The 23,257-nt window shown below is 31.3% G+C and overlaps 2 protein-coding genes and 1 pseudogene across 2 annotated transcripts; all 3 read left to right on the forward strand.

The window, feature by feature from the left end:
• The first annotated feature begins 344 nt into the window (after positions 1-344).
• LOC108336635 (uncharacterized) lies at positions 345-3,152 on the forward strand. The gene is made up of 3 exons (XM_017573108.2): positions 345-846; positions 1,062-1,165; positions 2,810-3,152. Exons 1-3 carry the CDS (start codon positions 349-351, stop codon positions 3,060-3,062), a joined length of 855 nt encoding a protein of 284 aa, XP_017428597.1. The 5' UTR covers positions 345-348; the 3' UTR covers positions 3,063-3,152.
• A 2,508-nt stretch (positions 3,153-5,660) lies between these two features.
• Positions 5,661-6,136, forward strand: LOC108336636 (uncharacterized; annotated as a pseudogene).
• A 539-nt stretch (positions 6,137-6,675) lies between these two features.
• LOC108337750 (formin-like protein 14) lies at positions 6,676-8,137 on the forward strand. The gene is made up of 2 exons (XM_017574333.2): positions 6,676-7,703; positions 7,970-8,137. Exons 1-2 carry the CDS (start codon positions 7,452-7,454, stop codon positions 7,973-7,975), a joined length of 258 nt encoding a protein of 85 aa, XP_017429822.1. The 5' UTR covers positions 6,676-7,451; the 3' UTR covers positions 7,976-8,137.
• Positions 8,138-23,257: the final 15,120 nt, after the last annotated feature.

A 23,257-nucleotide genomic window follows, 5' to 3' on the forward strand; every position in this document is an offset into this window, starting at 1 on the left:
GTTGGTAAACCTCCCGCATCAACTCTATCTCCAATTTTAAAACATTTAACAAATATTCCCTGCTTTTCTTTTGAATGGTTCAAACACCTGATTGGATATATCTCTTAGAAAATGGCTACAACCAATGAACAGGAAACTTCGAATCTAATGTATCTACACGACAGCTTACTTTCGACCGGCCTCAAAACACGTAAACCTTGGCCACATGCGGTCGTCCTTATTTCCAATACGACCGAATTAACAAGCATGTTCCCTTGTCACTTTCTTTCATACTTTGCTTAAATATGTTGATTCAAAGCTATAACTATGTACCCTCATCTCATCTTATCCTCAACCTACAACTCTATAATGGTTGATCACACTAATAAGGACATGCAGGAAAAACCAATCTTAGTATCTCTTGAAGATTTGTACCAAGGAATCCCAGATGAATCCGTTAACCTGACCTTTAAGCATCTTGCTCAAGTGAACACATCAGAGAAGAGAAAGCCCACAACAACCTTAACACCTGCACACTCTCTGACCAAACTACCTAGTCTTGATTTCACCAAAGGCTTGCAAGGTTCTGGTCATCACCATGATCAACACAACGTACAAGATTTTGGCCATGGAGAGTCGTCACCATGGCGTCATCCCGGTCATTTTAACTACCATTCAGATGGTGGTTCACAAAGAAGTCCTCAATGCATGGTCAGTGGAGATGATCGTTCGAAGTGTGGCCTGAGCTTTGATGGTATTAGTGTTGCTTCAGGAAGAGGTAATCGAAGACCACGACCTGGGATTCCGCACTCCAAGATTTGCGCAACTTGCAATACCTATATTTATATATTCCGAACCAGATGCCTGGTACGTGTACTTAGATATATTAACAAAGTAAATTTCTGAATTTCTATACAATAAATTCAATCTTTTATAACATATATTATATATTCTGTCTTTATAAGTATGTGTGTTACAGATAACAAAATATATAATAGGTACATGGATAAGATAAGATGGATAATTAATATAGCCGTTGCACCATTCAATCCTTCTCCTTATAATGATTCTGATGCATGCAGGTGTGCGGGAGGGTTTATTGCAGACAATGTGTAGAAATAGGAATGGGGGAGATGGTAGAAGGAAGAAAGTGTATTGAGTGCCTTGGATTGAGATTCAGCCATAGGTAACGATTTTATTTACTTTAAAAAAAAAGGGGGAAAAAGTCTCTTTTGTTTGAACTAGGTAGTGGATGAGATTGTAACTTTCATCTTTTTCTTTTCTGGCTTTAAAAATAGTGAAAGGAATTTTTTTGTATAAAGGGTTTACTTAAAATTATGTGCTGATTATATGAAAATGGCTGTTTTTTTTATTTTTTGAAAGGCAAAGGAATACTGCTTTTTTAACTACAAGGAAAGAAAAGATTAGCTCTTGAACCACATCATGTGTTATTGCTGAATTTCTGCCTAATATATATATATATATATATATATATATATATATATATATATATATAGTCGGTTTATTGCAGACGAGTTAACAATATTTGATTGTGTCCTATGTAAATTGAAGAAAGCATGACGATTTGGAAAGATGTATTAGTTTTTCGTGAGGTACTGATAAGTACAAATGTAACACCTAAACAAGATAACAGCCCCAAAGAAAAAACATAAGCTTCCCAACACATACTAATATGCTACCCCACCTAAACATATATATATATATATATATATAAATTAATTCTAGAGGGAAATCATAGGAAGATATAAAATTATTTTTTTCCTTACTAAAAGATGATGATGTTGAATCCTGTGAAGCTGATGAAAAGTTCTGTAATTATAAATATATTTTCTGTCTTGTTTGTTTTCTTGACAGCATTATTTATGTTTTGGTTTGCCGTCCCATGAATTTGTCTATATCAAACATTAATTAAGTCATACATTGGAATCAAAGTTGGTCTGGATCACACATGCATACTCCTCTTAACACTACCAATGGACAAACAAGTCACATCCGGAATTATACAATGCCAAATAGTATGATACATCTTCCATCTTATCTCATAAATATCTCACATTGTACGAATATTCATGGAAATAAAGAGTCTGTGTGTCTGAGTATCATTATTCAATACTTAATCCAAAATTTTTAAATCCTTTGCAACAAATACATCACAGCTAATATAGTTGTCTAGCCGGAGAACATACATCAATTAAATTAAAAATAAGGTGAGTTTACACTAAATAAGATAAGAACTGAGTTTATAATATATAAGTGAACTTAATTTTATAAGTTAGTTTTGTGAAATTGAATTATATTTAAATTCACATTTTAATATATGATATCAGAATCATTTGCAGTTTATCCTAATGAATTTTATTGTTTGTTTATTATATGTCACCTATTATTAAGAAATTTGTTGTTTGTCGAGTCTATCATGTCTTCCACTGTTAGACCATCATTGAACTACCCTTTAGTCTAATCTACACTTAATGTCTAGTTTTATTATTGGATGTATATGTTTCAGTATGAGGAGAATGTGTTGAAGAACACATAGATTAGAGATAAGACGAATTTACAATATATAAATAAATACAAACTTTATTTTACAAGTAAATTTTATAGAATTAAGTTAATCTTAAAACCTTTCTTAAGAAATTGTTTGAGTTTAACCTTTTAGTTTAGAAATAAAATCTAATTAAAAAACATCATTCAAAATACTTATAATATTATATTTGTATATAGTTTTGTTCTTAATTTAATCTTTGTATACTAAGATACATATGAAAGTTTGGTTGAAGATAATCTAAGATAATTTTTTGTGACATAGGTACATAGAAAGAGCAGGGAAGGTAGGGTGCTGTAGCTGGAGGTATCCAAAGACCCTGAAACAGGTTGAGCTGAAGTGTGCTGAGAAAGGACCAAGAAAGAGTGGAAGGTATGGTCATGTTGGGATGGCACACTCAAGATCACGAAGTCCTGTTAGCCCAAGAAGAAACCATGGTGTTGCTAGCAATGAGCACTCTTTCATCAATTCTTCATCCTTTTCTCCTTTCTCACCACATTACAGCCTCCCTCTATAAAGGAGTAACAGTTTAATGGCGACATATCTCCTAGGTGGATCAGCCATACGTTCACAATTTCATTTGTTTAACTTTATTCCATGTTTTTAACTTAATTTGTTCCTCTAGTTTAATTGAATGCATATTGTATTTCTTCTAAAAATTATGCTTATAATGTTTTAAGCAAATTATAATGCATTATTTATGATGGCTAGCAATATTAGCACTTTTATTTTATGATTTTAATTTTTATTTATTATTAAATAGATATTTCTAAAATATTATAAACATCTAAATTTAAACAGATGATTATTATCCAATGGTAATACAAGTAGTTGATTTCCCACTTAATATATAGATACAAAACACAATTTATCCTTTTTTGACTTTTTTATAAAATGAAACAAAAAGTTATTTAACTAAATAAACAAAAACAAATTTTATAGGAAATATTTCATGTAATATAATTGATTAAAACAAGTAATAATGGAAATAAAATGTTGAGAAAAAAATGATGGAAAGGTAGAATCTTGAGTAAGATTAGAAAAATGATAAAAATCTGAAGAGATATATCTCATTCTATTGATAATCATTCTGATCGGTTAAAACTTTTAAAATTCTCACGACTCTCCAATTAGCGTCAAAATTGCCTCCCTCCCTATTGGTCAATCTCTCCAAGTTGGTGTGATATAGATCTTTTTGAATTTTCTTATCCTCAAATTTTACTTATTTTACTTTTTAGGTTTAATAGATTTCTATATTTCAATTTCTGTCAAAATTATTTAATGTGGTTCTTTAACTTTTCTTTCTTTTGTTTTATTTTATTGTAATTCTCATTTTTGTCAAAAAAATAATAATTAATGTCATAATTATATTAAGTTAGTGTTAATACCATTTATAAATAATAACGTAACTGGATAAGATGTGGCCATATAAATATCCAGTGGTCACGATCAAACCAGTTCTGCGCTTGATGCCCAAAATCATGTCAAAACTGTTGTTACCGTATGGAGTAGTTTCTCTTTCCATACGTGTATATATATCGCGTTTTTCCCTTCCTTGTAACCTAACACTCTATCATCTAACTTTTTTCTTAATACCATCTTCTCCTTTTCTATGTTTTTTTCCCTCTGCTCATGATTCTCAGCAATGCTAAGCTTCTGCGAAACGTCAATAATCTCTTTCTACACAAAAACCAGGGTTATTGAGAGAGTATAAAATAAAATGTGACGAGAGTGAGCAGTTGGATGGTGAACGCAAGGTACAGAGTCTCTGAAGGTGATGAAATGGTGTTATAGAGATTAAGAAATGATGAAGCAGACGGAAGTGTATGGAGAAAGAGAAGTGGTGGAAGATGATGGTTGTTTTCTGATGAAGCGTGGAGAGTGAATGATGAGTTGGAATACAATTGTACACGTCATTCTTCTTAAGAAATTGAAATCCACGTATCAAATATAACAGCTCCACGTCAGCATTGCCATTATACATCTTAGGAAAAAAGTAAATGTGGTTGAATGACGATCATGATGTATTTTATCCATTAATAAAGTAAAGTATATGTATGAATTGATGGACTAAAAAATACTTAATTTTAAAAAACAAATTAAAAGACTTATTAAATAATTTTAACAATTAAGACAAAAATATTATATTAACCTTTTATTTTATGAAAACGTGTGTTAATCTATTGTTTTAGTTTAAAATCTTGAGCACATTTCACCTAATAACTTTATATAATAACTTTATATAATAACTTTATAGTCATAAAATATGTTATTAGAAATGTTTACACAAGGTTACATAAATTAAAAAAAGTTATGTTACCACGGTAAATCTAACAAGGGTAATAAATGAAATTTTCAACAAAACCTTCACTTTAACCCGTGAAACTTAGTATTTTTTGGCTTCCTATTATTTATTTCTTTCAGAGTTTGACCAAAAATATTTTCGATAACATCATCTATTAAGTACTTGTTTATAAATTTTAAAGGCTTAAATACTTACTTCGTTTACATGTTAAGAGGTCGTTCACATGTTAAGAAGTGAACTTTTGTTTAGTATTCAGTTTTAAAAATGAAGTCATTGAGTCTATATGTTATTAAAATTGTTTGACTTCAGTCATGTCCGTTAAGTTTGTAGGAACGACGTTAAATGTTAATTGATGTGGCAAAATATATATCCAACGTGGCAAAATTTAAATACTTTTATTTATTTACATTAACCAATTTAATTATTAATTTTATTTTAATTCTGCTATAATTTCCTTGATACAGCACAAGGTATGTCATCTTTTTCGTCAACTGCTACCATGGTTGAGTCAGAGCCTCCTTTTTCCAGACCCATTCTTCTTGCTCCTCCCTTGGCATCCACACCATTTTCATTATATGTGCCACCGGGCCAGTTTAACGGCCCCTCAGTGCCTCCTTCTCCTTCCAATTCCCCACCTGGACCTTTCTTGCGTTTTCCGATTACACAGTTCCCCTTAAATACTCAAGCACCTCCCGTGTTTCCTCCACCCATGGGACAACCAACATTTCAACCTTCTGCGGATCAAACTCAGTCTTTTCCAGCTTCTCTTCCGCCTCAGTCGCACACGCCTTTTGATACAACAGCATCAGCACCGGAAGAAAAGTAAACCCTAAGTAAGATGCCGAAGAAGATGGGGGTGAACACCAAGGCGGAGCCAGCGAGGACGCGTAAGAGCGCGGCGGAAACGGAGCCCAAGGAGAAGGAGACTTGACAAAAGGAGGATTAGTACTGACAAGAGGTTGAAGGCTCCAAGTCACGAGCTACAAAGAAGAAGGAGGAAGAGGCCAAAAAGAGGGCCGAAGTAGCCGGGTGTCAATACTCGTGTCGAAGGTGACGGAGGTGGAGCTGAGGCGGTGGCGGGAAGAGGAGCATGCAGAGGCTGAGAGGAAGGCGAAGGAGGTGAAGAAACGGCAGAGTCGCATGGTTCTAGTCTCCAACACTAATAGCGACGATTCTATCATCGAAGCGAGATCTTCGGATGATGCCATCACTCAGATGACTGTTGCCAACAACTTGCCCCCGATCGCCATCCCGAGAGGCACCTCAAGGCCTCCTTCTTAGTATAAATTCATTCTATTTTTCACCTTTTATCATTTATTTGATTTGATCAGCTAACCATACCTTGCAGGTATAAATTCCATGGAAGACAAAGGAGCAACCCGCACCTCCACCATTGTAGAACGAAGAGAAAAGGAAATTGAGGATTGGGATTTGCGAAACCCGCAAAAGAAAGAGAACCATTGGGGATTTATTTCCCAATTAAAAATCCTAAACTTTTAATATACACTTAACATAAACTCTGCCACGTCAATTGAATTTAGGTCAACTAAATGTCACGTCAACATTTCTTGTAAAGCTCACATCCACAGTAACTTTAACGTTATCAATTTTAACGTCGTTAAACGGATAGGACTAAAGTCATATATTTTTCATAACATAGGGACTTAATGTCTTCATTTTTAAAACTGGGTATTAAACAAAAATTCACTTCTTAACATAGAAACGAAGTAAACATTTAAGCCAATTTAAAATTATAGAAAAAAAACTATTGTGAAATCCACCCAGCGTTTTTTAAAATGACAAAGAAATTAAGTTTGATTACATTTGCATATATAAATTTGGTTTAATAATAATCATCTCAAAATCTGTGTATTTTTTTGATGATAGATTCTAAGTTTGCAAATATGAAACATGTGGAGAGTTACAAGAAATTTAATTATTTTAAAATTTTGAAAAACTATCCTCCTTCTTTTTCGCATTCATCGTCTTCCCCTTTATCCTCTCCCCATTGTGTACCTCCGCCTCCCCCGTCGTGTCCTTCGCAACTCCTGGGGTGGCTCCCACTAGGAGAAGCGCGTCGCCAAATCCGCGCGTCGCTCTACCTCCAGCTTAAGGATTTTTAATTTGGGTAATATTTCTCTTGTTCCAGTGAATATTTCCCTTGTGCCATGAGTGATCTTGTTGCGATTTGAGGGTTTACAGTTGTATTGGGGGTTTAGGGTGATCTACCATCATGTCTTGCCAGGGTCACGCGCGGGCCTCTAGCGTGAGGGCGGTGAGGTTAAAAAATTGGGGCAACTCGAGGAATCTTCCTTCCTCGCACTCAACTTCTGCGACAGTGACTCACGTAGCCGCTTCTCGCGCCTCTTGTGTGAACTTGATGCCCCTGTCATCGAATATCCGAAGCAGTACGAGGGTTGCCCCCTCTTCCCTCTCTCCCTCCTCCACCACTTCCTCCGCCTCTATGACACCTGCCTAGCCGACCCCGCTGCCGTGATCCTGTTTCACTGTGAGCGCGGCGGCTAACCCCTCCTCGCCTTTCTCCTTGCTGCTTTCCTCATTTTCTGGAAGGTGCAGAGTGGGGAGCGGAAGATTCTGGAGATGGTTCACAGGGAGGCACCAAGGGGCTGTTGCAGCTGTGATGTGATTAAGATTAATATTCAATGCTTAGTGCAAGGGGATGTGGTGTTGGAATGCGTGCATTTGGATTTGGATTCGGAGAGGGAGGTGATGATGTTTCGAGTGATGTTGAATACAGCATTCATTCAGTCAAACATTTTGATGTTGAATGCTGAGAACTTGGACATTTTGTGGGATTCGAAGGAGCGGTATCCAAAGGGCTTCCGGGCTGAGGTGAGTATGTGTTAAAATGTACTGTATTGTGAAAAGTTAAGACTTAGATTGTTTGTTATAATGGTGTGATTGTTGCAATTTTACTTTGGTTTAAACTAAAATTTTAGATTATTGTTGTAATGCTCTAATTTTTGTTTAAAGTAGCTTGTTATTTGGTTAATGAATTCTGCGTGTTCTGCATGTAATGCTAATTATTGTGAGTATTACATATGTTTTGGTTTAGATTATGGATGTTAGATGAGTATGGTATTGTTGTAAATGTGTAGGTGTAGACCTGTTTTGGTGACTCTGAATTATCAAGATGATTGAATTGTCATTCCGGCGGCATTCAGAGAAGTACAAGTATATTCACCCACCTAGCCATCGCGTCGAAGAAGAACAAACTTCCCAGACCTCACGCACCATTATTAAAAAGAAAATTTTCAAATTAAGGATTTAACCAAGGAAGAAGATAATGCTTTATTCCCTTTTTTATAATTAAATTTCACCAAAGCATAATTAAATTCTACCTAACCCGATTTCAATGTGCCACATCATAATTAATTGCATAGTTAATATGTTACGACATAATTAACATCAAGATTTCAATTTTGACTCAATTTTAAATAAATAAATTGAAATAAAAATAAATATTATGACCTATTTGAGATAACTCTCTATAAATAAAGATCTCCAAAATGATTAAACTTATAAATTTCAAAGAATAAATATTCTTGATTATATATCATAAAATCTAGTTACACAATCGACGAGTAAGCCTCTTATATTGTGTTTGAATGAAAAATTTATACAATTAAAAATAAAAGACATAATATTTGAATTGTTTGGAGTTGAATTTTTTTTTATCTTAAATACTTTATTTGGTTAAAATATTTTACACTTTAATTTTTTTGTATTCGAATAAAGTAATTGGATTTTTATTTTAAAACTAAATTTCATTTTACAAAAATTTATTTCAAAAATATGAAATTTTAAAATTTACGAAAAGAATATAATTATTATTTAAATATTTAAAAATTAATTTCTTTTTCATTGTATATTTGTATAAGGACAAATAGACTAGTTGTCAACTATCAATTTTCTCCGTTTTTTAGTGAATTTAAATTTAAATACTTTAGTTATTTTAAATACCTCTAAAATTTTATATATCTTATTTATTTTTTAATTTTCTCATAGAAATAACTCATCTTACTCTAAAAAATTTTAAATTTACCAAATAATGAATTACACCTTTTAATTACCTCATTTAAACACACTATTAGTATTGAAGGAACATGAAACTAATACGAAAAAGAGTTTTACGTCTCGCATTTAACATCGTAATACGAAAAGGACAATGTAAACAAATGATTGGTAAAATTTTTGTAAATAAATGTTAAATTTCAACATCATAATTTATATTTTTCAACATCATATGGTTATTAGACGTTGAAATTCTCAATTTCCAACGTCAAATTGGAGAAATTTGATGAAAATGTTCAGTGCGAAGGTGAAAATGTACCCATATATGACATCGAATGTCCTAATTTCAAACGTTAAAGAGCTATAACACGTCGAGATATTAGTTTACAAATGTTATATGTTAGTTAATTCATTAAAACTTTGGGTGGGAGAGTGATACAAGATAAAGTAATAATTCCAAAACAAAATACAAGATAGAAACAATTTTTTACTTATTTTGTATCACTTTACCCAAAGGTGCAAAGGAAAAAGTACTGACAAACTGCTTTGCATAGAAAAGCATAAGAGAGAAAAAAAATTAACATCGTTTGTGAGTATTTAACGGAAGGAACTTGATTGAGGCAATTTTTACCAAGTCAGGATGTAATTGACACCTTTTATAAGGAGGGATCTAATTGACACAACTCGCCAAAACTGGAGACAAAATAAGCTATTAAACTTAATTTTTTTAACTCTAGACTAGTCCAAAATAAGGGCTCCTGATGTTTTGTTTTCTAGAAATAGGGGTTCCAAGGAGTGCTAAAAAAAATTTCAACCAAAAATAAAAACTATAACTATCAAAACCAAAAATAACAAAATAGTCACTATACACTACTCACTATAACATCATTCACTACTACTTATATAGTAAGGATTGACAAAATGACAACTCTTTCTTCATTTTACGCTAGCTACATTCTCATGATTTTTCTGTTTTTCAAGTTTTTACTTGTGATAGCTTTAGTGATAGATTTATTTTATATTAGTTCATACAAATTTGAAAATGAGTTATGGATATATGAAATGCCAATACTAGGCTACATTTGTTGGTTTTCTGCTTTTCAGGTTTGGTAAAACTCTAAAAATATTGATTTACAAAGGAGATGGACGTTCGAAAGTGCATTTTTGGACCTCATTTGATGCAATTCATGTCAGAAATGGTCATTTTCAAATGTTAATTGACGTAAAAAATGTTTATTTTCAAACATTAATTAACGTAAAAAATGACCATTTTCCAACGTCAATTAATGTCTGAAAATGGTCATTTCTAACGTTAATTATGTGTGAAGCCAAAGCAACTCAAGACCAAGCCAAAGGTCGGCATGAGTAAACCTCAATTGAAGGTTAGTCAAGTAAGCCTTACTTAAAGACTGGCCAAAGTAGGCCTTTGTCAATAGTCAGCTCGATTTGATCGCGATTGAAGATGATTTGTCATCGATCTTGGTTGAACATCAATCTGATTCGGTCCAAACAAAAGGTCAATCAGGGTTGGTCTTGGCCAAAGATTGGCCTGTCTCAACCCGTCAAAGGTCAACATGAGTTAGGATTTGTCAAAGGTCAACACGAGTCGCACCAGGTCGAAGGTTGACACAAGTTAGGTCGCTTCGAAATTCAGCCCTAGTCGGACTTGGTCGAATTAGCAAAGGCTGAAGGTCGTTCGAGTCAACCCTAGCCGAAGGTTGGTTGGCTCGACCTCGACTAAAGGTCAGTCAAGTTGTTCCCTGTTGAAGCTTGGCCAAGTCAAGTCGGGTTGAAGGTCGACCAAAGTTCGACTAAAGCTTGACCAAAGTTCAACCTAAGCTTGACCAGTTTTGACCTAGTCGAAGATCAGTTGAGTTAGTTGAAGATCAGTTAAGTCGTCCAATCAACTTAAGTCATTCCAACATAAATTCGACTGAGTCGAATTTGACCAAAGGTCGACTGAAGTTGGACCTAATCAATCGATCAAAGATGGACAAATTCAACTTAGTTGAATATCAATGAAGTTATAGCTCGGTTGAGTTGACTCAACTAAATATCTACATAGTTGATCTTTTTGAAGATCAATTGACTTAATCAACCAAAGATCAATTGAATCAATCCAACTAAAGATTAACCCAATCAGCTCAATCATTTTAACTAAATTAATTATGTTTAAATTATAAACCCAATCCACTTTATTAAATCTAGATGGAAACTAAACTAAATATTAAAAAATCCAATTCTTTGACCTTTAAAAATTCATTCTAATCTAATCACGAAGTGAATATTACTAATGCATGGGTCTAAAATCTGTTAATCTAATGAAGTAAGTTATCAAAATATACAAGTATATGCAAGAATTTTTCTCGTCAAAAAATAAGAGAAAAATTGTTAGTTAATGAGAAAAATAAATAATAAATAGTGTATAGAAATATTTGTTAAACATCTCGAAGTTCAATAGGTCAATTTCTTGCCAAATGTTCATAGATTTATCTCGTTATTGATAAATAACATTCAGTTTTACAATCAATGTAATGAGTGGTGATAAAATCATTTCAAACTAAACATAGCTTTTAACTCTCTCTCTCTCTCTCTCTCTCTCTCTCTCTCTCTCTCTCTATATATATATATATATATATATATATAATAAAAATAAATAAAAAAATAAAAAAGGTTAGTGGGCCAAGCCCTACACACGTTCTTAGTTCCGTTTCTGGCTACCGGCCAATGAATAAGGTGCCCTTAAATCAAATGTATAAACATTTAGACAAGTGGACCTTCAATAAATAAAAAATTTCATTGTCAGATATTCTTAATGAATCTATATTTTAGATAAGGATACAATGAACATCACGTTTAATTTTGACAAAAAGGGTTGAGACGGATCAAATCATTATGTAAGCAAGTTTTATCAAATTATGTAGGAAAACTTAAAACATTGGAACGTATTTTTCGAATCTAGATGCATATGATAAGGAATGTGAAAATAATTGGATATATGATTGATAATAAATATTAAACTCGTGATTTTAATATACTAATGTTAATAGGAATAAATATTTTAATTTGTTACTTGATAACGAAGAGAGTACTCATATATTTCAATATGTTAAGAATTATAAGTTTCAAAGATAAAAATAAAACAAAAGTTAAATAATTATAAGAAAAAAATTTATAAAATTATACTTTTATAATTTTGGAGAAAAAAATATATAAGGAAAATAAACATGAAGTAAAAAACAAAAATATATTAGAAATAAACAAGAGAGAATCTTGAAATAGTCATTACTGTATATGTTTGGTGGAGAGAGAAAAAAATGTTTTTATTTTCTCTCTCTCAGAATTCAAAAACGTTTATTCTTTGATTTTTCTAGATAGTCTATGTATTATTGTTAAAAGATCCCTCTCTTAACTTATTTTAGAGGACTTTCCCAGTTGAATTTTTATTTTATCTTTTTTAAAGGGTTGTTGAAAGAAGTAGCTATTATAGCCAATTTTGGTTTAGTATTTCTCTTTGAGAATGAGTTTATCCCTTGGTTTTACCTTGAACCTTGATTCAAATGATATCAACAACCATTCATCTAGATTGGTTCATCCCCAATTGACGTTCCACCTTTTCTATCCCCTTCCATTTCCTTTCTTTTCCATCTTTTTTCTTTATTTCAAGTTTTTTGTTCTTATTACATTTTATGATTCTACAATTTATTTTGTCTTTGTTATCTTGTGTTCTTTCTTTGTGATTTGAATTCATCATCTTCTCTCTTTTGAGCCCCTATGAAGTGCATATTCACATCTAGATAACTTAGTTATCTTAATGTTTAATGAGAATCTTCTTGGAGCTTTCTTAAAGAACAAAAAACATAATTACCTTATCCTCTTAAAATCAACAAGAGTAATTATCATCATTTGGTAATGACAACTTAGGTTTAAGGTGTTTTTCTCTATTTGGGCTTAATTTTGTCTTATGTAGCTATCATAAAATGCTTTAAACCATTAGTTTATGAATTTATAAGAAAAAGTGAGTTGTTGGCTTCGTGTCACGCTGGGCACCATTCATCACATTGGATGAAATCGCTAATAAGGGGATACTGACTAAACAACGTCGGGCGCCATTGCATCATCGTTGGGCACCACCTTCTTACCACTTGGTGTTGGTTGCTACTGAGTTGCAGTTTGTTGGGTGTTGTTTTGTTCGTTAGGCTCTGGTTCTACTACTAGGTTCTATTTTGGCAGTTTTAGCTATTGTTCCGTGCTTTTTAAATGTGCTCAAATGTTATTACATGACATGCTTGTATGTGCTTAGTCATAGGGTATTGTCATCTTTATGAAAATTGCATGATTGTTACATGTTTGATTTTATGTTTGTGTCATTGTTTATGTGTTTTAAGTCTTTAAATGAAGGCTTAATACCCTATTTTGTCCTTAGTTTCGCTCGAAAATGTCAAATTAGCCCATCCTTTAAAAAATGCGTCAATTACGTCCTCACTTAATAAAATTTGCATCAATGAAATCCCTTCCGTTAAATCTGTACAAACGGCGTTAATTATTTTGTATCAAGATAATTAACGCCGTTTGTACGGATTTAACGGAAGGGATTTAATTGATGCAAATTTTATTAAGTGAGGACGTAATTGACGTATTTTTTAAAGGATGGACTAATTTGACATTTTCGAGCGAAACTGGGGACAAAATAGGGTATTAAGCCTTAAATGAACTTATCGTTGCTTGAGTCATATGTCATGAATAACTAGTTTTAGTTTTCCTATCTTTGTTTATAATGCTTGGATGTATTTGATGCTAAAAAGTCATACGCATTGGTCATTTTAGGTTGTGTGACGAGCTTGGTAAATTAGTCTCATTCTTGTAAGTTTACTAATCTTCTTAGGATGTGTAGTTGGTTCAATTTTATTGTAAGTTTGAGTCTTTCCCTTTAGTCTTAATTCAAGTTTTTCATCATTTAGTCTTCTAAAATGTTTTGTCAATAGAGTATATCCATTAGTGTGCTATTTCATGTTTTGTGCTTTTCTTTAGTCTTAGGATATTCTTAAGGTTTGTATTTATAGTTTTCCTTCCTTCAACTTCTTTGAGTGATTGGTTGGCTGTTTTTTATTGCCATTTTTCAAGACTATGAACTTAAGATATTTGAACACTCTTGAATTTATATTTGAGATTTTGAATGCATACCAAGTGTTCATTTAAGCCTTAGTTCATGGAATGACCTTGACCACTTATAAAACAAAGTCCTATTTTTCTTACCCACTTAATAGGACATTTTTAAAAAAACTCCAACCTCGAAAGCCCCACATAAAGTGGGTTGAAACATTAAGGTGAGGTTGGTTCCAAAAAACCAAATCGGTTTAATTTTAACATGATATTTTACTAATATCCTTTTTTCTTTAAATATAAATATATAGATGTTGGTTTTATAAAAAAATAATTTTTTAATTGTAATTCGTTATTTTGAAAATATATGTTAGAGTTTGTTTAAGCTTAAAAATAAGGTAATTTTGAAAGAAAAAAAATGTTCAAAATAAATCGTTTCTGTAAGTTCAAAAATTATTTATATTTGGATACAATTGTAAAACTACATTTTCTTTTAATTCTTTTGTGTTTTGAAAGTTTTTATAAATTTATTTTGATAAACTATTTTAAAAAGATTATATATAAATAAAATTTTAACTTATTTTTTGTTTTGACATATCTAAAATATAATAAGCGCATTTCAGTTCAAAAAAAAATTTCTTAAAAGAATTGTCCATAAAAAAAAATCAACTGTGCTAATATAACATAAACATTTTTATATATCAAAATTGAATAAAAATACACACAATTTTATAAAATTAAAAAAACAATCTAGATATTAATACAATTACATAATTTGATTCGCACGACTATTGGATATGATTAAGTTACAACATCGGTTAGACCAATATTATTAACTTAATCAGAAATTTTTTTAATATTATTAGGAATAAAATTGTCAACATGTTACATAGCTTGACCTTAGCCATGGGGCTTTAAGAATATTTGGTCTTATGGGTTTTTTTAAATAAAGGCTTGAAATTTGGTGAGCTAGCCAAACACTACGAGAGTTTACTTGTTTTTGTTAACCTTAACCTCGTTTCTAACTTCTTGTTGGTCTTGGTTTTTGTGTGTAGGTATAAAACGTCAAAACCTTCATCCAACACCTCCACACCCAAGGTTGGAAAGCCTTTGATGACTTAACTCAACCAAGATTCATTTGTAGTTGAGCTTCTCAAAGAAATTGAATTGTCAATAAAGGGAAGTGAAAGACACTTGAGGGAGAAAATTCAAATATTGGTGATGAAGCTGAGAAAGAAGCAAGAGAAGCAAAAAGAAGGACCTCACATTGACCAAATAACTCCCAAGGAGATTGACGATACTATGGAAGTAGAACACACCTTTAAAGAAACCAACCTTAAACATCAAGATCCCTAAGTTTTATGGAATAATGATCTAGATGTGTATTTAAAGTGGGAAGCAAAAGTTGACTAAAATAAGTGTCTATTTTACTTGATTTTATATGTTTTTAACATTTGAATTGCATGTAATGGACTTAACTTTTAGTAAAATAACACTCTTTTAGTTAGGAATTGCATAATGAGGTATGAAGAATCATATATATGGAAATATAATGTATTTTGGGTGAATTACAACACTTTTTGAAGATTTATTCAAATGAAACAAAAATTAAGTATAGGAGAATAAAAGAAGATAAATTTTTTATATTACTTAGTAAGTAAAAGGTTTATGCTATTTAACACTTAAATTACTTATATGAGAGTTAAATATTCAAATATTCTCATGTGAAAAAAAAATAATAAATACAAATATTAAAAAGGAATAGAAATATTCAAATATGTGAAGTAAAAATATTTAATTTACATATATCATTTGAACATAATTGCACAAAAGTTTTGATTTGAGAAAAAGTATCTTGGAGATGTACGTCAAACAATTACCCATATACCTGTACTCAATCAATGTGGGGATTCCCCATCAAAAAGGGATGGGTTCAGACAATATCCACATGGATGAGTTTAGTTGTCATCCTTAGTTAAAAGGCAATTAGATCAAAATTCAAAATTGGCCTTACAACGGAGTAGTTGAGCAACAATGTTAGAGCTTAAGCCACGTGACGAAAACTTCACAACAAAGAAACCTTCAGCACCACATTTGGGAGCTGAACCATGGAGGAAACCCACCTTAAAAGGAAATCTCCACTATTGACCATTACAAAAGAGGTATGAGCTAGAAGAAAACCTACAATAGAAGAAAACCTACAATAGAAGAAAACCCCAAATTTTTATCTCCATGATTAGAATTGAAGCCAATCAATAGAAGTTTATAAAAACAAAGTAATGCTTTTTTATTTGCATCCAAATTTTAACTTCTTTTTAGAACTTTGTTAGAACACTTCTCTTCTAAATATTAAACTCCTTTGTAAGAGACATGAAGGAGGAACAAAAGCTCGTAGTTTTTATTGTTAGATCCATCATGAGTAACTAAATTCTCTTGTGTTAGGATTGAATGTAACTACTTTGGATTCTCTGTACTGGTACTAATTTCTATTTATTTAAATGGTTTATAAAGATGTTATTGATTTGATTCATGTTTAATGCTTGGATAAATCACTCATCCATTATATCAACTTGGATTGAGTTGGAAACTACTCTAAGTTAAGATCCAATCACATCATCTACTATTATTAGGTGCTATGAATATAAAGTCTCATTCTTAATGCAAAGATTCATTCAATCAGGAGTGGGGGAATTACACTGAGTATAAACTCCTTAGGTTCTAAAGTGAAAGAATTGCTTTAGAAGTAACTTAGTACTTCTAGGAACACTGAATAATGATTTGATACTCAATAAATTAGTAATGGTAAAGTAGAAACAAAGTAATGAAACTCAATCCCAACACGCTCATTCTCATTAGTTTATCTAATTAAATTTTAATTGTGTGGATCAATATTAAACTACTAAAGTACTGTTTTATTCCAAATCTAGATTAATTCAAGGTTATTGATAAATATGAACATACCCATGTGGATACAACACTTGTTTATAACAATTGATCCAATTCACTTGCTAGTATTTGACACTAGAGGTCAACATTGACCAAATATTTAATATTTAATGTAAACCAAGGAGATCAAGAACAAGTAGACTTAGTGGTAGTGGAGTGTGAAGGATATGCCTTGATTTGGTGGCATAAAAGTTTTATGGACAATTACCAAGGGTCAGTCGCAACTCCTTAAAGCAACATTAAATTTCTTATGCGTGCTAGATTTGTTCCTTCCAACTATAGGAGAGAACTCCTTTTGAAGCTACAAAGGTTTCAAAAATGTCAAATGTATGTGAATGACTATTTCAAAGAGCTAGAATCCTTAATGCTTAGGGTTAGAATAGATGAATCTAATGAAGAAAAGGTAGCTAGATTTGTCAATGGCTTAAGGAGAGACATTCAAGACCGGGTATAATTGTATGCTTATTCTATAATTGAAATTGATTTACACCTTACCCTAAGAACTGAAACTCAATTGAAAAGAAAAGATGGGGCAAAGAGGAGTCGCTCATATAATGACTAAAATAGTCTTTATTTGTAGAGAAATGAAAAAGGAAAACATGACAAGTCCCCTTCAAAGTCTCACAAAGAGCCACCTTTCAGGGTAATTCACCTAGAGATCACCCTCCACCATTCCACTTCTCCAAGGTCAAGTTCTATAAAATGTTTTAAGATATGAGAACATTGCTTTGAATAGTACAACCAAGAGAATCATGACCTTAAAGTCAAGTGGTGAGGCAGAGAATGAACACTTCTCTCCCCCTTTTCTTCAAGAGACTACTCTTCTTTTTCTAGTAACAATGAAATTAAACCATGTGAGAGAGACCTATTGATAATGAGATGCATTCTAAATATTAATTAATTTATATTAACTTGATGATAAATTTTAAAAACTCTTTTTTATCATTAATCATATAACATATTTGGTTGACATTTTTTGAGACAAGATAATTCAACAATAAAACTTTTGTAATGAACACCACTTCATTCTCCACATTCTCATGTTACCTAAAATATGTCAATTCTTTTAAGATGCTTAAAAAGGTACAAATTGAAATTAAAAAAATATTACTTTTATACTTTTAAATGTAAAATACTAATTAAATATAATAAATGTCTAAATAAGTGTCATATAAATCATAATAATATTGATTACTTATTTTAATACCCCAAGAAAATAGACATTACTACTATTTCATGTCTTTACATGATTGAGCATAAAATAAACTTGGCTATAAAGATTATATTTAGACATATACAAATATAAAATAATAGTAATAGTTATAGTCTTTCATAATTAAGTTCCTTAAAAAACCTTCTATGAATGTCTTCATTTTTTACATAAAAAGTCATCAAACTATGAATTATACTAAATATTCTATGTTATGTACATCTATCAAACTTAGGAAACAAACACTACTCTAAAGCGTATTCACTCTTATTGGCTACCACGACTAGCTCTTGAAACATTTTGTATTCATGTCAAAATGATGATCGTCGCAAAGGAAGAGAAAACACATAACCACAAACAAAAAAAGGGTAAGCTAATGCTAACATAAACATACATAAACAATTTATAACTTAAAATCTCAACCAATTCAAAACAAAGCATTTAATGATTCAGTCATCATGTCATTCTTAGATACCTAAGCAAAATATAATACTAGACTTGATACCTAAATTTATGCACTCACTACTCTAGAAGCTTTGTGTTGTCATGTAAAAATAATGAATTTCTTAGCATTACAATTCTAGTAATGATACATGTTCCCCCTCTCTCGTGACAAAGCGAGCTAACTTATAGCCTAAAGGAAATGAAGTTAACAACCCTAAGACTAGCTATAAGAATCTCCTTCCCTCTTCACCTCTTAGACCTCTTAGACCTCTTCCTCTATATGAGTCTGAGAGTCTAGTAGAGTATAAGGATAACTTTCAAAGAGTGTCCCTAATAAATGCAAAACACTAGACTTACATGTCATACCCGTATTCTTTAGGAATTATATGACCATACAATTCAAACACAACATTCAATCCACATACAACATTCCTGAGACCTGATAAAATCTCTTGAAACAGTTCATTACATTCCTCTCATACAATAATGATATAACCTCTTTGAAAATTTTCATATTTTTAATACTCCTCAATCATTTCCTCCTTATTCATATTTTTATAACACAACCACAATATATAAATAAAATTATTTCATCACATTGACATGTCTTACTTTTCACATCACACTTATTTATCATTCCCAAAACACATACTTTTTATATTAAGATCAACACAAGATCACAACGATATATAAGAAATTACTAACTTAGCAAATAGAAATACCTTTTACAAAATAGAAACCTAAAATATAGTGCAATCATGACAAATTAACTGGTCTAACTATGGACCTCATATCAACGATCCCACTAGTCAAAATGAATAATCATTTTTCTAAGATCAATTGTCAAAATTTCAACTTGATATAATGGTTAACGAAGCAGAAATTTCAACTTTCTTAAAATGACTCAAAATAGAAAAACCTAGTTTTGTAATTGGTAATCATTTACCAACATTCCTAGAGCCATATTTATGCAAATAGCACGATTTTGCAACTAATAATTGATGACCAACGAGATGTAATTTGTAAGATCCTTGAAAATATTTGTAAGTTAGATACCAGATAAAAAAAAAGAAAAAAAAAGTGAATAGTAAATTGTGAATAGTAAAAAGTGAAAAGTAAAAAAAATATTTTTGGAAAGGATAAGTGTTCCACGTAGCTTTGAGATCAGAATTCTTCAAATTGCAAATAAAAAAATTATTTTTGTAATAGTAAAATGAATAAAAAAATGAATAGTTAAAATGAATAGTAAAAAATGAATAGTAAATTTTTTTGCTATAAATAGCCAAGGGGGGAGGCTGAAAATTTACACCAAAGAACTTAGAAAATTTTTGAGAGAAGAGAGTTGGAAGAATTTCTAATTGCAAGGGGATATTCTGGAAGTTTTCAGAGAGCGAGGAGATTAAGTCTGTAATAGAGGTAAGGGAAGCCATTCTTATACTTTGCTTTTATCTAATCCTAAATCTTGAATATAGAGTATTTTGTTTCTGTATGGTCTTGAATTTTGAATGAGAACATTTAATTGTTTCTTTTGTATTTTTGGAAGGACGAGAAGTTGTCTAACCGGCTCTGCCAAATTCAACTTCTTGTTTCCCCAAAGCTTTTGTTGTTTCTTATATCTTTATATTGTATTTTTGGAAGGACGAGAAGTTGTCTAACCGGCTCTGCCAGATTCAACTTCTTGTTTCCCCATACCTGTTATTTCTTATTTATATTGTATTTTTGGAAGGATGAGAAGTTGTCTAACCGGCTCTACCAGATTCAACTTCTTGTTTCCCCAGAAATTTTATTGTTTTATCTATTCTTTATTGCATCTTTCTGGAAGGATGAGAAGTTGTCTAACCGGCTCTGCCAGATTCAACTTCTTGTTTCCCCTGAATTTTTATATTAATATTATTTTGATGGTAAGGGCAACTAATTATTTTTGAATGAATTTATATACATACGAATGTTGAACTGGTGTTCTCTTGTGAAACTGTTTTATGACTTTTATTATATTGGGTGTTATAACTGAAATTGTTAAATTGTACATGTTGTGATGTGATGAATTTAATCTGTTTTGAATGAGTTTGTTGGCTGAAATTGATCTTGTTGGAAGGTCTGGAGTAAGGGTTCTGTAATAGCTTGTATATGGGTATTAAATAGATGTACAGATACTGTTTGAGGTTGTTGAGAGATGAAGTAAAAATATTAAAATTAGGCATTTTAGATTTATAGCATAATAGAACAAGGTAGATAATTTAAATAAATAAATTGTTAATTATTGAGGGCCTCCCTTTGTTGGTAGGATAGAGGAACCTTAAAAACCTGAGTTGGCACATCCCTGATCATAGAGCAGCCCTGGCCTGGTCCAGTCAGTTGTGACTAGTCATATGTGCTGGCGTCGAAGGTGAGTTTGATGCGTTCAGACATCTGGGTCCTCTCCGGTGACCAATTGGGGTAAAGAAAGATTTCTACTAGGATGAAAATAAAATAAAACAAGTTGATTGTAGATGCATAAAGTTATCATGGTAAAAAACTTCATATATATTTCATTTATCGTTACATTGAGCTCAGACTTTAATATGTAGTTGCTAAGATATGTTGAAGTGTTTTGGTTGATCTATGATCTTTGATTGATGAAAATATGTTGAGTTATACTCGTCATGGTCAAAATGAGTTTATAATATGAAGTATGATATCTGGCAATATGTTTAATTTATTGACACCAAAATAGGTTATTGTCAAATTATTATTAGAGAATGAACATGATTGAGTTATGTGGATAACAGGTTAGGAATTATTGATTTGATGAAATGTTGGAGTGGATAAGAGGGTATGAAATGTTGATTTGATGAAATATGTGAGTGGATATAAGAAATCATTGCTTATGAAATGATGTTTACTACGGGGAGTAGTATGATCGGTTTATACCATGAGAGCTTGATATGAGCAAAGTAACACCTGAGGTTTATGAAAGCAGGCAGAAAGTGGTCTGACCATAAGGCTTTGACATAAATATATGGTTCATAAGTTTTATAGAAGCAGGCAGAGAGAGGTCTGACCATAAGACTTCAGAAAGTAAGACATAGTATACAGGTGCGGCTTAAGGAAGCAGGCAGAGAGCGGTCTGACCATAAGGCTTCGTGAGTAAGCATGGTACAATTGTAAGGTTTATGAAAATGAGGAAGATGATTTTGATAATGATGAATTAATGACATCGGGATAATGATATTTTATCAATTGCAGAAATACATGATTGAAATATTTTTATTATAAATTTAATGATTTATATGATATGGTTGGCTTACCCTTATTTGTTTGTGCTATGATCATATAACTCATGTTATATGTGAATAGATAATGTTGCAGATGCGGTTGAAAAAGCTTAGAGATGAGAGAGATGCGGGGAAAAACTTTCAGGGATATTTTGTAAAAAGAATAGATTTGTATTGGAAAAATTATGTTGTGTAAAACTTATAAGTTGAAATTTTTAATTTATGTTAAGTGGTGAAGACTATATTGTTTGAAGTTTGTAAGTTTGGTATTGTACTTTGGAAGAATTGAAATAAAGTTTGATTGTTTATAGAAGATATCAAATTAATTTAGTCTCTACTATCAGTAATACCCTTTAAAATATTAGGGTGTTACATAATTGATTACTAGTGTCAAATTGGTCTACATATAACCAAACCTGCAAAATACCCATGCGAATCATACCAATAATGCATCTCATGCTTTACACAAGTCCTAAACACTTCAAAAACCATATTAAAACAAGTCATTCCCGCCAATAATTATCTATACCTCATCTCACAACAAATTCCAATCTACAAACATATGAATTTTTCTTACCATAGGAAACCCCCAAATTCTCGGCTAAATAAACAAATTTCATAAATTTCAAGTCATCCCAATATACCAATTTAATAGATTTCATTGTCAACATATTTTATGCAACTTAACCATTCAATTTAAAGAAACAATGCAATTCCAAGTTCAAAAACAGAAATTCATTACACAATCAATAATTAAAAAAATGAAATTTAACCTGAAATAGTTAAAATTAGTTTTTCTCACCTTAGCCAAATACATTTCTTCCCAAACAAGGATTTTCTAGAACACACAGACACACACGATTCCTTAGAAAAACAACAAAAGTCTGATTAGAATTCTAAACCTACTATTAAGATCAGAAAACAACAAAAAAATCACAAAAAATAATCTTAAATCACATTCATGATTTTAGAGCTATTTGCAAATCTAAGGTTTAAAACATAAAAAAAAAAACAAAAGGGTTATTCCATTTGACATTTGATCAAATGGTTTTATAAGATTCCTTACAAAAGAATCACAATTATAATTTTTAATTGTTAAAAAGATAAAAAAAAAACGAGTAAGATAAGCTAAAGTGAAATTAGAAAAAATTTAAAAAAATTGGTTGTAAAGAAATGATGGTTTTAGCAAAAAAAAACTTTAATTATTGAAACCTATGTATAATGTCCTTTGATACTAAAAAAAACTGTAGTATTTTATTTTTAATAAAACCACCAATACTGTTATATCCGCGCTTATTGATATGCAAAATAATAATATTAAATTTATTAGTTAACTTTAATACATGTTGTTTTCGTGGATATATTAAATAAATATTAGACAATAGTAATTTAACCTAAATGTTAAAACTATTAAC

Source organism: Vigna angularis, chromosome 7 (genome assembly GCF_016808095.1).
Source record: "Vigna angularis cultivar LongXiaoDou No.4 chromosome 7, ASM1680809v1, whole genome shotgun sequence".
Lineage (NCBI taxonomy): Eukaryota > Viridiplantae > Streptophyta > Magnoliopsida > Fabales > Fabaceae > Vigna > Vigna angularis.

Bases quoted from the DNA above. Each gene is read 5' to 3' on its own strand.
- LOC108336635 (XM_017573108.2), top strand. From the start codon at position 349: ATGGTTGATCACACTAATAAGGACATGCAGGAAAAACCAATCTTAGTA. The intron at 847-1,061 runs GTACGTGTACTT...TGATGCATGCAG, and splicing joins TATTCCGAACCAGATGCCTG to GTGTGCGGGAGGGTTTATTG. The intron at 1,166-2,809 runs GTAACGATTTTA...TTTGTGACATAG, and splicing joins GGATTGAGATTCAGCCATAG to GTACATAGAAAGAGCAGGGA.
- LOC108337750 (XM_017574333.2), top strand. From the start codon at position 7,452: ATGGTTCACAGGGAGGCACCAAGGGGCTGTTGCAGCTGTGATGTGATT.